At 41.6% G+C, this 15,019-nt stretch overlaps 1 protein-coding gene across 6 annotated transcripts in view; it reads left to right on the plus strand.

Moving 5' to 3' along the window:
• TENM2 (teneurin transmembrane protein 2) overlaps positions 1-15,019 on the plus strand; it is a 501,281-nt gene that overhangs the window by 441,364 nt on the left and 44,898 nt on the right. For all 6 annotated transcript variants that reach the window (XM_065644312.1, XM_065644313.1, XM_065644314.1 and 3 more), the window contains one exon: positions 11,918-12,064. In XM_065644312.1, the coding sequence (XP_065500384.1) occupies positions 11,918-12,064 (147 nt within the window). The remainder of the gene's footprint in view (positions 1-11,917; positions 12,065-15,019) is intronic.

The raw sequence follows: 15,019 nt of genomic DNA on the forward strand, positions 1-15,019 counted from the left end.
TGCCAAAGTAAGGGAGAGATGCTTACAGAGCATGCTAATTGTTACAGAGGAGTGGAGGAAAATGTGTACTCAGGTTAAGGCTCATATTTATTCTTCTGGTAGAGGTAACCTGCATGCTTTTACAGGATCTGCATTTGCATACTTGAAAGCTAATTGCTAAATTACAAATTCTATCCAGATATCAATATCTGATGAATAGCAAGTAATTATATTGTAATGATGCCCGAGAAAACTGGGATTCCCTGCCTTGGCAGTTCTTAATTATGAAGCTCTGAAACTGCAGGGTTCGTAGGTAATTCAGGTGAGAAGGGGTGTCAGGAGGTCACCTAGTCCAACCCCTTCCTCAAGCGGGATTAGTTCTGAGTTCAGACATTCGACTCAGGCCCGTCCTTTATAGGACAGACCTTTACAGCCCTCTATGTCGCACCCTGGATGGGCTGTCTCTCATCTCTCGGCACCATAGTGAAGCGTCTCCTATAGCATATTCAGCAACCTATGTATAGAACGTCTGCTTGTTCTCACTACGCTGCCCTACCTGTCAATGCATGTGTGTGCATACATCCCATCCCCTCACAGCTCAGAATCCATATAGGATTAGAAATACCAGTGTAAACGACTGTTAAGTAGTACTGGCGTAAGAGAAACAGTTCTGTTTGGTCACTGTAAATGCTGCCTTAGCTCACTGGAGCATTTTGGTTGACTTAAACTCCGCTTTGTAAAGCTGTTTGTATAGTAAAGGAGTTATGGTCGAAGAAATACAATTTGTATTTCCAGAAAAAGCAGGTAATATGCAATTTTTTTTAAAATATATGTGTAGGTTCTTATTTACAGAGTGAAGGAATTCATTCTGCTGTCTTGAATTGGCTTCTTAAAATCTCCACCTCTTGTACAGATAAGATGAGCTTTTGTCAGCTTAGCAGAGCTCTTGACCCCAGTTTCCACCCCCGTACCTTACACAGTCTATTAAATATCCTGAGCCTACCAGATAAGAAGTCAGGCCTTGAACCTGATGCTGAATTTCTTTAGTAAGTCATTGGTAAGAGAATTAAAATAGTATTTGATACACCTGTTCTTCTTAAGAACAAGTGCTCCCATATTCACTTAGCCGAATTTGGCTCACACCTGTGTATCTTGCATTGCCGAATGGACAGTGAGGGAGGTACGAAATGGGGTCTGACGGTCCCTCCCGAGCGTCCCTCCTGATCTCCCAGCTCCTGTGTGTCCTCTGCAGAGGATTTGTGACGTGAATTATTCTGAAGGTAATGACTGCACGGAGAACTGTGAGTGTCTTCCCTGAAAATCCAAAATTGCATTAGGTCTAGAACGTTAGTGTAGTTTTAGCAGGACTTTATAACAATGTTTGGAAATGGAAAATTTGATGCTAGTGATATATATCTGGCTAGAAGGGTTGCATCCAAGGGTTGTTTCTTTGTGGAATGGCCAGACACACACCAGTCTGATGAAAGGAAATCTCCGTTTCGAAGTGATTCGTTGCCTTTCGGACAGGAGAAGCCGCGGTTACCCATGACCCTTCCAGGAGGCAGGAGGGGCTGTAAAACCACCAGCAGCGGTTTATAATCCATGGGTTTTCACTGTGCTCAGGAGTCAGTTAGCACATGGAAACCAGAGAAAACCTGTGCTTTTCTGAAGAACAACGCTACGTTCATTTTAACTATTATATGAAGGGCCCAGGTGTAGCAAACTGCCATGAAACTTGAGGCTGTACAGTAGCTGATTGAAATCTCTTTAATTCGCCTGGATTTTGCCAGTGTGGACCAGCTTGTGTCCTGGCCCTCAGCTGATAGAGCTTGGAAGGATGAAGGGTCCATCTGGTCAGTGAAGAAGGACGTCATCCCAAGAATTCTAGCCACTTCAGATTTATCGGTTAATTGTACGTTACAGCGTATCAGTTTTTCCCAGACATACAAACTTTTCAACCATGCGTTTGGCAGGGCTGATGCCAGGGCGCCTCTGGAGCGTCACCTTTTGATTTCTGCACAGCACAGCGCACCTGCCGTGGTCGTGGTGTTCTCCCTGGTTCTGTCCGTGCGTCGCTTCTCAAGAGGCTGAAGTTTGAAATGTGCCTCACCATCCCTTTGTGTTAGCCCATCGTGGTTTGCACATGCTAGAAACAATTTTATTGTTACCAAATCTCATTTAGAGACCTAGATTCAGATGTAGATGTGTGAGCATAGCAAAGGACATTTCATTTCTATCCTGTTTGTAGGATAGTTTTAGGTCTACAGAAGTCCTAAAGAATTACTTGAATGCGGTTATATTTCATGTATCTATAGGTCTAGCTTACCAGGAAATGTCTGATTTAACTTGGCTTGGTGTTTACGTTCTCTGCCTCTTCATTGAAACTTTGTTGCAATGAATAATGTTGGTTAAAAATATTTTCTGAGCAGTAAAGCTAGTGATTGTGATTTTCATTTAAAATTTAAAGTAGAAGAAATGCTGGATGGCGTTTGTGTCCTGAGAAAAGCTAGGCAGTGACAACGTCGTCTCCTCTGGTGACCCACTGGGGCATTCCCAGAGAAAAAGCAGATCTGCCTCACTGGAGGGTGTTCAGTCACAGGAGATCCGGGAGTGCTCTGTGCTTCCACACAAAGCCTTGGTAGCAATGAGCAATCCTGCCCTTGTCAAGCCTCATCTTCTACTCTTCATGTCAGCAGGGTCTTAGATTGTAAATATTTGAAACTAGGGCCTGCCTTTGTGGCATCTTGATGTGTACAGGGATTTTTAGAGTTCATGTCTGAGCAGGCGAAGTATAGGGCTTACTTCTCCGTTTTTACAGGCGGCATTCGCTACATCATTAAATTGGGTTCACCTTTGGCCGAGCGTGACGCCCTGCCAGCTCCACCAGCCAGCCCGGCCTGGGAGCGCGGGACGGAGGAGCAGCATCCTGTGTTGTCTGGGCTCTGTGTGAACACGGCAGAAAGGAAAGTGAAAGCAGAAAAACCTTAACCACATGACTTCATGCTTTCCTCCCCAGTCATTATACAATGGTATAATACAGGTACTTCAGTAAGTTGGGTCTGATTCCGAGTACGTACGTAGCCTTAGCTGTTGACAATAGCGAAACTAGGGCTTTGCATTGTTTCCTGTCTGAAACAAGGAAAAATCAGGTCATTAGTGTTGAATTTTATAAATTTCTGCTCACCAGATGGAACTGAACTTCTGAAATGTAGTGTCTGGGATTTGACAGCACAATGACAAATATCCTTTTGCCTGGTACAGTTATCACTTAACAGAAGAATTACGTTGTATTTTTCTCAGCGTATATGAGATTCTTGAAGCTTCGTAGTTAATAAGTATGTCTAAAAGTATACCAACACTTTACCAAAACATTTATTCAAAGAAGTTCAAATGCATATTTTTTAAAAGCTATGGCTACCACATATTTCAAATAATAAAAAACCAAATTGCATTGTGTGTAAGGAGATTGAGTAGCAATTACTGTGTGAATTTTATTTTTTATGAGCAAAAGACTGAAACTCACTGCCATAACACTGTGATTAATGTAGTAGGTTTAGTTATTACATTTTAATTAGGTTATATATTCTTTTAAATATGAGGTCAATGTGTTGCTTGTTATACTTCAACTGACTGAATTTATACATCCTGTCTGATAGGTCACTTTATCATTACGCTGCCACTAAACTATTTATATAGACATTATTTTAGAGATAAATCCAACTTGAGAAAGCTTCTTTCTCAGAAACTGTATTATATATTACAAAGGATGATGCCAGTCCTTGTATCCCATATCAGAAACATTAATACAATAAAAGATTATGGTTGTGGTACTGGTTTTATGAATGCAATTTCACCTGGACTTATATTCTAAATGGATTTTCTTACCTAAAGATTAATTTGAAAGAACCAGCTATCTTAAATACGAATTTTACTGCATCTTTTATGTATCTTTTTATTGAGTATATGAATATGAGTTGAATATGAGTCTTCTTTGAAAAGAATACATTGTGTAACTTGAACGTGCTGCGAGGGACAAATTTTAGCTCTTGCTCAAAATCCCAGCAATTAATCGGCTTAACCTGTAGCCGAAACTGTGGCTGTGCCGTAGCTTTTGGGCTGCAGCAGTGTCTCCCTTCCGTCTCAACACCGTCTTTTATATATATAAAAGGCCCAACTTCTTGGGCTCGGCTGAAGCTCTTTGTGTACACCCAGCCTTCTGAGCAGACACGGATTTTGTTATTATGGATCTGTTCGGTTTCCTCAAGTCTCAGGAGAGTTTAGCACAAACTGCCACCCCATTACCCTTGGCAGCTCAAAGCGGGGTCGCGCTGGCAGCTGGTGACAGTTACAGGACTCTGTTGGTTGTGCACAAGAGGGAGACCTGGGGGGTGTCTCCCTGCAAGAGAATCATGGGACCCCACCTGCTGGGGTCGCTTAAAGAGAACTTGGAGAAAACTGCTGGGAACAATCCCTTGTTAAGAAGGCATGATGCTCTGACACCCTGGGGTTTTTTTCAATCTCAGATTTTTGTGACCTATATTGCAACATGAGCTTTCCACTGTCTTTTGTGTGTGCGTGTCTGTATCTTTTTTTTTTTCTTTCAGAAAATGCAAGTGACTTTTCTTGAGTTTTCTTTTTTAATACCAGCAGTTCCCCTTCGTGTGAGGTTTACTTGTCTTCCTCTAAACAGTCACACGTGTTTCCCGCATTGTCCTATTTCATTTGGAAAGCTGGATGTTCTCTGAGTTCCTACCTTTACATGTGAAAGACAGAAATTGCATAGATACATAGTAAATAGAATTTAGAAGGAAATTGTGTTATGGCATACATATCCCTGGCAGTTTAAGGAACCTTACTTGACATCCATAATTGTCTGCCTGCACAGCAGGTGTTAGAGTGGAGGAAATCAGGATTCTGGATTCTTGAAACTTGCTTCTTGGACTCCCTTTTTTTTTTTTTTTTTCCCAGCCTGTTGTAGCCAGCCCAGTCTTTCGTTTTAACTCAGGCACGTATTCATCTCCCCAACACATCTGCAAATGGTTATTTATTCCATACGTTCCTGGGTTTGATATCTAGTTTAAAGAAATATTTAAGGTGTTGGGTAATTTTTCAAGAAATGTTTTCTCTACAAAAATAAAAAGGGAAAAATAAAAGAGGCAGCAAAGAAGGCAGTCAGAGCATCTCGGTGACAAATGCTTCATTGCCAGGGAGAAGCTCCAGCTCGGTGTGAGCGCTCCCTGGAACGCAGCAGCACTGCTGGGGCACTTGAGCAGTGAAATCAGGCTGCTCATTACACTGAAGGGCTCCACTAATTCTTAACAATTTGTCAATCTGTGTGACTGTCTTGCTTGAAAGACCTGAGCTAGTGCTTCTGCGTGGCTCTCGGGCATCTTCTGGAACCATCCAAACTCACTCAAGGGGGCCTCACCTCTCATATGTTTAGTTACATGTTTTGGATTTGAGTTTATTTTAGTCAAAATATTGCTCTGTAGAAAATAACTTATGTGTGCCTACCATAATACTATATGTCATTTTTATTTGTATGCCCTTTCTTTGGCTTTAACTAAGCCCTGCAGGCTTCAGAATTGAAGGATTAAAAAATAACAATGGCAAATAAAAAGCATAATTTTATTTTCAGTGTTGCTAGGTACCTCATTCTATATACCACATTTATTGTTTGCTAGATAGCTGTAGGCATACCAGCAACTCACTGAAGGAATGAGCAGAAAATATGAAAACAGTGATTATCCTCTAAAATCCAAATTAAGCAGGCTATTATCATTACTGCTTTTATGTCATTTCTCTATATTCTGTAGGTACCATCATATCCCAGACTAGTTTTTTTTGCTACAGTTCTGTAGTTAACGGCTGTAATGAGAAGAGGAGGATTAAAATATAATTTAAATGTTCGCCTTGAAACTCATGTATCCTGTGAGCGAGAAAACATGGTGCTGTACAACAACTCTTGAGTGCGGGGCATCTTCACCCAAGGGACCACCCGGTCCAGGGGCAGCTCCAGTCAGTGAAGGGACCCCAGAGCCCACCAGCAGGCTCTGGGTGAGGGTGTGCAACGTGAGATTAGGCAGAAAGAGAAACAGCAGATGCTGTATTCCAGACTGCGGCTGCACTGCCCGTCCGCTAAATGGGGAGCGGTGCCGGGAACCCTTCAGTCTGCTTGGCGATGGAGTTTGGAGGAGAGCTGACTCGTAGCCAGCTTTGTATCGGGACTCAGAAGATGTAACCTCTTGATTTACGTGTAATTTTCCATGTGCAAACTGAGTAGAGGCTAAAAACATTGTCCACTTCTCTAAGTGGTTACGAGATATCACCTCGAGAGATTTTTACCTTTTTTTCCTCCGTCTCGTCTATTCCCCTTTTTCCTTTTTTATACTAAGAGGCTACCTATTCCTTAAGAGTTTGGAAACTTTAAAAATAATAAGATTTCTCTATCTTCTTTTTCCTTGGCTGCCCTTTCTCTTCCTTCATTTTCAGAGTGATTTGCCCCACTGTAACTGGGAGTTCTGGTGATTAATAAGGCCTTGACTGAAACCACAAATTAATTGGACAGTGTGTCTTTATATTTTGATTTACTTAAAATGTTTGGTTTGGAGCTTTAAAGTAGTTTATGTGAAGGAAAGCCTACATATGCCTGGGTAGCTGGGTACATGTGTATGTGTATACCTGGAGTTTGTGAGTATCAGTGGAATGAGAAAGAACACTGTGCAGAGTTTACCTAAAATTGGATTAGAATTTTTGATGTACTGCCTAGATACTGGAAATTAATTTGCTGAGTTAAAAGATTAATCACCTTACAATTTAGTCTCAGAATAATTTCATTGTAGATAAAACCTATGAGTATTCTCTTGTAAATATATCCAGCACTATCGCTTTCTTTGAAACAAGAACTGTCCATATCGATTTTGGTTACTATTCGTAATGGTTCTGCAAGCTTTCTTGTTAAATTCAGCTTTTTATAAATCTCTCAAGTTTTGAAAATATGAAACTGTAGAAATAGATAAAGCCTACATAGGCCTGGAGGAAGCAGTGGACAATTCTGCTCACAATGACCTCAGTAACAACCATGTGTGTTGTTTCTAGACTGTTTATTTTTCTGTTGTTGCTATGAAAAACACTTTAATTCGTATTGTTATAGCATTTTTAAGCCCCATCGTGGACTGTGGCAATGTGGAACTCTACAAACAAATAACAGAATCTAGTATTTTAAGCTCATTTTGTCTTTTGGATTGTAAGGACTTTCAAACAGGAGATTTCTTTTCCTATTGTGTCTAACCAAAGGTCTCAAACATTTTTAATCCCTTTTTCCGTGAATATGAATAACGTGAAATAAGCTGAATGTAATAATTGTACCTATATAGTAATAGTTGACTAAATACTCCCCTTCATCTTGACATGTCTTCTTGTAGTGTTTTGTTAAGTACTGTCCTATTCTTTTGATACTACATTGTTTACTTGGCCATGGTAGATACCCCTGCTCTTAGTAACAGGCATAGTCAGGAGATAAGAAATCTAATTCATTCCTAGAAGAAAGAACTCAACAACTCTTCTATGGCAAAGATACCACATTTTTTTTCTTAAGCCACAGTCCTCTCATGTTGTAATCAAGTATTCATTTGTACCATGTGTCACCAAAGTTCCTTTCATTGTAATGTGCTGTCATCACATGTGCACTGGAATGGATAAGCTTAGGAAATGTGAGTGAAGAGCTCTGAGGTGCTGAGGAACAATGTAGGTACTTAGGGGGCAAGTGTTCCCAAGCACTGAAACGGATACGTTTGCTGGATCTTTGCTGTAGAGTTTGAGTTGTCTTCAAGCCCTTGTTGTGATCCATGGCAGTCAGCGTTCTCATGCTACTTATGACTGTAGATGTTGTATGATATTAACTTGCCAAGAAATGGGCTTTTTAAAACTATGAGCAAGTTAAGAATGTAACAGCCTGTTTGAACAAAGGGAAGTGAGCAACACCATGAAATCTGTTAATGAATTTGTTCTGCTACTCCAATTTAGTTGGGCAGTTAGGAAAAAAAATTAAGAGAGGAAATAAATTCAGGCATTAAACACTAGCCCTGTATTCCTGAACTGCAAGATTATAGAGATTGTTCTGTTCAGTGAGAATGCTAAAAAGTGTTCTTGGATCTCAAATACGAAACACCGGTTTACATCGTTCTCTGTGAGATCCAGAGATATAATGCCTTTAGTTTCTCCTTTTCCTTTACCATGGCCTTCCAGCATTCGATTTACATGAATGCTGAGCACTTTGTGGTATGGTGAGGAATAAATTTTAGTATTTTCATTTTGAAGCCATCTTACTCTGGTGGTCCCTGACAATGCTAGTCACAGATTCCTGTTCCTGCGTTGCAAAAAGTACTGAAATCTTTCTTGACATTTTAATTGTAAATGCATTGGGACCTGTATTGAAGCTCCCAGTGACTAGTCCCACAGGTGAGCTGGAGGCTGAATGAGGGGAGAGGCTGCAGTAGCGTTTCAGCTCTGGCAGCAGCAGCCTGTGCAGAGACATTGCTAGAGAAGTGTGAGACGCTTGAGCTGATGTTGCCCATACTCTGCCTGGTCTGTGAATAAATAGGTTGTCAATCTAGCACTTTAAACAAGCACTTTCTTCTTTTTTTAACCTAGCTTTTTGACATTTTCCATTAAGCATACTGTGGTAGAAAAGAGGAGTCGAATTTCTCTGCACGCCGGGAATAGCAACCAGTCTGCTTAGCGTGAAGGGCCCTTTTCTGTGCCGTGACTGAGAGCTTCATCCCACAGCAGATTAATTCTTCAGGTTCCGTGTCAATAGCCCTTTTCTCTGTGGCTGCCTTGCGCCGAGTGAATTCACGGGACAGCCAGGAGGTGTGAATAACACAGAAAATTTTATTTAATTTTTAATTTTTAAGCTACAGCACAGCCATACAGAGCACCTGGTGTTAGGATGTGCTCTGTACAGTGGGGGTTTCCAGCGAAGGCACCGCGTCCAGCTATGAGCACCGAGCGTCGGCTGAGGCTCTGCAGCTCCTCAGGCACTTTGGGACCTTGTCCATGTCAAAACCCACTGAAGGGAATCATTTAAATAGAAATATTCAGTGCATTGCCTAAGTAGAAACTTTTTTAGAAGAAAACTTGTTATTAATAGATCATAATGGAGGCTTGTTGGCCAGTTGGTCAACAGGGTGTTAGAACAAATTTTGGTCTAACAGACTATAATGCTGTGTAAATAATTGCTTGAAAAGAGAGAGGCATAAACAGAAATGTGTATATGCACACACGCATGTACGGAAACACACATAACCATGCAAAAAATCTAACTAGTTGTCCATTACTGAAAGCTGATTTGAGAGTTAATATATCATTAATTTAATATGTCTTTTAAGGAAGATGTTATTGTCAAAGTACTTGGACCTTATTGTAGTCTTCTGCTTTTTTTTTCCCCTTCCTTCTGATATTTATGTTATTGAAACATGAAGTCTGTCTCTGGAAGGCCACAGTTAAATACACTCTATAGAGGTAGCATAGTGTTTCCTGGCAACACCATGTCTATACCACTGATGCTTGCTTCTCTTTTTAAGCTAAAAGCAAAATCATGTCCATTAATCCCCAGCTGCACGTAAAACTTTCGGAGATGTTGCTAGCTCCCTACTGTTCATGTTTTCATCTTGTTCATATGCTCCAAAGCAAACTGCTTCAGTGATTTAATTCTCTTCAGTGCCTCAATATAAAGCCAACTGTGTGTGTATATTGACAATTACTATTTGGTTTTCATTTAAAACAAGTAGTTTGTCTTACAGTATGATGCCTCCCCTCAAACATTATCATTTTGGTCATTCAAACAACGTGACAAAGGGATAAAATAAATGCCTTGAAAATGTATTACCTGCACTGCAAAGTAAGTGCAATTTTTTTATAGCTAACATATGTAATGCCAAAATAACCTTACATTTATGTGAAAGGGGCACTGTATTTTTTTTAATACGAACCAGCATTGAAATAAAACTTCTAGGGCTTGTTTCTGTCTGCTGATAGCTTTCTGCGTAAAATGAGCTGAGTGGTCCTGGCCCTGTTCTCAGAGCTCCGGTGTCTTACTCCGCAGAGCTTTGGTGGAGATCAAGTGGCTGTGCTAGTGCTAGAAATGATGCAGGTTCAGGCACCTTGGTAGGACAATGCACAGGAACTTTGGTTGCTGTTAGCTATAAAAAAATCTTTTCTGTGGGACATGTGAGGTCTCGGAGGTCTCAGCATTTATTTAAAAAAATACTAAAGGAAACTTTCAGAATTACACAGAAAATTAATGTGGCTGTGGCTTTCTGTCCAGGTTTATAGAAATGCACAGGCAGCCTAAATTAGTGATTTCTGGAAGGCTGTTCAACCTTCCAGCACTAGCATGAAAGCTGTGCTAGTTTGGTACTGCTCCTGTTCGCGGTCACCCGCAGAGCCAAGGGGCACAAAGGTGATGTACTGTCATCTTAGCCCTTCTCCAGTGCTGCACACCTGGAGTGGTGCTGCTCAGACAAAGAAAATATATTTATTTGCTTTCAGGATATTTCCGACTGCTGCCTTCCTCACTTACAGCTGGTGAAAAGAGTATCCACACTCTGGTGGGTGCCCCTTAGTTCCCTGGTGCTCTTAAAATGTCTGAGGAAGGGGGTTGAGTACTTAATTAACAGTCACAGCTCGGGATCACGGTGGCAGATGCAAAGGACTAACCCAGCCGGTCCGTGAGACCCGAGAGGGCTGCAGCAGGTCCCCGCAGATCTTGATGCCGACAGTGACCCATCACTGCTGGTGGAGGGGAAGATGAGAGACCATGAAGCTTTGTGAGCTGTTTTAAGGGAAAATTTTCTGCCCAAGACCAGCAGCAATGAGATTAATTATCCCGTGTTCTCTGGTCATTGCAGAGATGGCAGGATTAGACTGTGTTTCCAATGCAAATGAGAGCTTGTGAATGATTGGGATCCAGCCTCAGTTTGGCAGCACAGCCCTCTCATCCCGCTCAGACTAATGACAAGGTGCTATGCAAGGCTGGCTGCAGGACTCTCACATCTTCTTGCACCTCCACAGACAAATACACGCTCTTGTGTGGATTGGATGTTGATGGATTTGATGGTGTATGCCAAGACTTCAAGCACCTTACAGGATGGAATTTGGTTTTCTAACCCTTTCTCATAACGATTTTTCAGTAAGATACAGTACTGCCTCCTGAGACTCATTTACTTTCAGGAAAAAGCAGTGGAGTTATTCTGTTACCTATGGACATTTTATTAGAACATATAAGCACCTTAGCAAATGAATACTTGTGTTCCTAGTTTTGCTATACCGTAAGTAACATTATATCCATAACTGATTCAAAACATACATCTTTTGTGGGATATCTCTTCTCACATATCTTTCAGAAAGCATGAAATGTTACAACATAATATAAGTAAACTTAGTGTTAAAAAAGTAGGTGTTTTAAAGTGATTGTTAAAGAAGGAAAATATTTTCAAAATTATTTCTTTAAACTTAGTGTTTAGAGAAGCTCTGGATCATTATGCCATGCACACTGTAAAAGGCACCCTGAACACTGACGTGCTTGTTGAAGAAGACCTTCAGTGCGAAAAATAAGAGGCTGTGATCTGCTGTCAGCAGACTGTTATTTCTGCCTACTCAAGATCTGAACCTTTACTGGGTTCTTAAAGCGTTTCTGATTTATAAGCTGATGGCAGGAATCCTCCTCTGTTTTGGCTGGAGTTAAATCCCCGTTTCTCTGATGCGTCCCCTTTCTTTACCCTCCTCCTCCACCCCAGGGCTGTGGCTCTGGTCCAGGAGAGCGTTTGTCCCACCAGCAGGAACGAGCCTTTTTGTCTGCACAGTAATATTGTCACACGTCTGAGTGGCGGCGCGAGGGAGCGTGTCTTGTGCTTACCTTCTCCATTTCTCCAACCAGATGGCTGCCCTGATCTGTGCAATGGCAACGGGCGATGCACGCTGGGTCAGAACAGCTGGCAGTGTGTCTGCCAGAGCGGCTGGAGGGGGCCTGGATGCAACGTTGCCATGGAAACCGCCTGTGCCGATAACAAGGATAATGAGGGAGGTGAGCAAAACTCTTTCAGTTCCCAGTCCCTAAAGAACAGAGGGTTATACGCGCTTTCTTCTGAGTCATTTTCCTTCGGAAAGACTTTGGCTGTCATTGTTGTCAAGAGAGGGTGTCACATTGCTTTCGAAACAAATGAGGCTGGGCGAGCTGTGGACTCGTGCAGGGACGTGGTGACCCCCAACGCCTGCTCGGGACGGACAGACCCAGTCCCGCTCCACGTCCCGCTGACGCCCATGCTGGAGAGCATGGCCCAGCGGACCAGAACGTTTTCCTTTGGCTCTTGGCGCATGTGAAGTGCAGAACAACTCGCTGTGCACAAGCGGGGCGGCTGACTGAGCAGGACATTTAGCAAGATGTTTTCTGCTCTGTGCTGGAGACCAGGGTCGTGCTCTCGTGTACACAACCTGTGTAAGTGGTTGTAGTTACTGTCAGACGGCACAGCTCGTGTGCCAGGCGTCAAAGGGCTGAGCGAGCTGCCTGAACACTCAGATGTGGTATGGCTCCGAGATCCTAGCTCAGTTTTCCCCCTCCTTTATCAGGCATATCCCCTATTAAATATAGAATTTGTGTTCTGTGTTCACCTTCAAAGATTGCTTCAGTTTATCTGGTTTTGTAGAGCCTTCCATGGTGTATTAGGCTGTGCTGGGCTGAAAGCAATTCTGAGAAGCTCTAAATAAAATTGCTCAGTCTATCTCCTTCATTTGAAGTAGCCTTCTTATACTTTCCATTACAATGTCTTTAGTAAGTCACCTAGATTCTTTTTCGCTTTCTTCTGCTCTTCATTTAAAGTCAAACATCAGACACAGCTTTGAGAATCCTTCACTTTTCTTTGGCCAATAATTACTCTAAAGAGTGAATCTGTTGTTTGCTGATTAATAAATATTTTACTCACAGCATTTCCTAAAACTGCAAAGAAACATTTGGCTTATTTGAATGTCTGCTTCTAGGGCAAAATTGTCATTAAGATGAGTGCTTTAATTATATGTAAAATTTCAAGGTGTAGAAATTTTTCATAAGTCCTAAACTGAGGAACAGGTATATTTGGTTTTGATTACATGATATAAACCAGATCTGAGCATCATCCTCTAATTTTAATCTGTAAATCCTCTGTTAGTTCCTTGGTTTCACATGTGATCGGTCCTTATAGAAATATTTTAGAAGAGCTGGAGATGATTCAGTTTCTAACTGCCAAATAACATTAGTGGGCATTTAACTATACACCAGAACCCAAGAAACTTGTGTTAAGATTCACTGTAAGAAACTAAAAGGTGAATTTCTTGGGTTTGTAGTTTTTACAGGCTTTGAAGGAAAATTTGAAAATGGATGTATCATCAGATTTTCCTCAAGGCAAGACATGAGTTTGGAAAAATTATTATAAATACTGGAATAAGATGTTTACGTATTCAAGACAATATTCTGCACTCGTAAAACAGACAGATGGGAAAAAATGGCCACTGAGAAGACCATTCAGCTATTCCTCTCGCTTTAAAATTGCAGAATTCTGAAACTTAGTTCATGGAAGGCAAATAGCAGTTCATCGAAGTCAAAGAATACATAGAATAAATATGCCATACAACAGACATATAATATTAATCAGCATTACCATGCAAGTTGCATTGTTTCTGGTTTACCATAGGTGCACCTGAAAGAAAGAGAAGGACAAAGAGGAGAAGTCTTCAGATATTCTCAGTGCTTGCAGGTTGAAGTTGGATTTTACCAAAGGCAGAGAGATTACTACTCATCGGTTTGTGCGGGAGTGCAGATAGTTTGAAAATCTATGCCTGTTCCAAGGTCTGAACAACCCGAAAAGCCTGTCTGACCCACACATTTTCACACAGGCGTTTTATGATGAAGGCAGAAATGAAGCTCTTGTCTTGGGACCCTTAGCTCAGTACTTTAATCTGAGGATCATTATTATTCTTTAGTAGTCTCATCCTTATTACATTTCTGCAGAGTTCTCTAAGGGAGCCGAGGCGATGTTCAGCACCTGTTCAGCTGGCCGTTTCTCCACATACTTGCAAGGTGTACCTGGAAAACCGAACAGACAAACCCCTTGGTTCAGCCGGGCCGTGTTTGGTACATGGTACGGGTGGCACAGGCTGACTTACCCCCCGGGCTTGTAGCACTGAAGTTCTCCACTGTCTCTCACGCCATGGGGATTTTTGCTTTTCAGTTTCCTTGATTATATTTTGGGTTTCAGATTTTTTTGGATGGCACGGGGTCCTTTCCAATGTGCACTGTAAGGACAGGGTCATTGTCATTCCCATGAGTTTTGTCAAATCGTTAGTCACAAGAGCTACAACAAAACTCAAACCTGAACATAACGTTAATCACCTAGTATCTTACAGTTCTGCCTTTGCCTTAAGGTGTGCTACTCTATGTGTCTCACTGGCTACACATCTGGCCAGGAACACATCCTGTGACCTGTGTGTTTATTAAAGCTGTCCCAGGCAGACCACAGGAGCGTGCAGGAATGGCGAGGAAGGAAGGGAGGTGCGCTGTGTGCTTCGGGATGCACCTGCGTAATTGTGACTGTGCATATAAAGCAACAAACAGAATGAAGTTTACTCTTTAGACAAAACTGAAAAATGTACTGTGGGAATCAATGGTAAAGATTCAGCTAGTTACCCAGAACACCAAGTTTCGCATAAAACACAAGATTGTTGAAAGTCAAAGAAATCACCTCTCCTCCCAGTCACTCTTTTTCATTTGAAACTCGGCTGTTTGTTTGCAACAAAAAGTTGAACTCATTTCCTGCTCCGTTACCAACATCGCTCTGTTAACATAAGCAAGTAGTTCTGGAGTAGTACTGAAGATGCAAGCTGTTCTTTCAAAAGGCAGTAGGGTAGCTACAAAACAAAACAAAACAAAACAAGTTTTTTGCCTAAGTGAGATGTTTCTCTGGACAGCTGAGCCTCCACCCTTTTCCATCCATCTATTCCTGTTGTTAAA

The sequence above is a fragment of the Caloenas nicobarica genome, chromosome 13 (genome assembly GCF_036013445.1).
Source record: "Caloenas nicobarica isolate bCalNic1 chromosome 13, bCalNic1.hap1, whole genome shotgun sequence".
Lineage (NCBI taxonomy): Eukaryota > Metazoa > Chordata > Aves > Columbiformes > Columbidae > Caloenas > Caloenas nicobarica.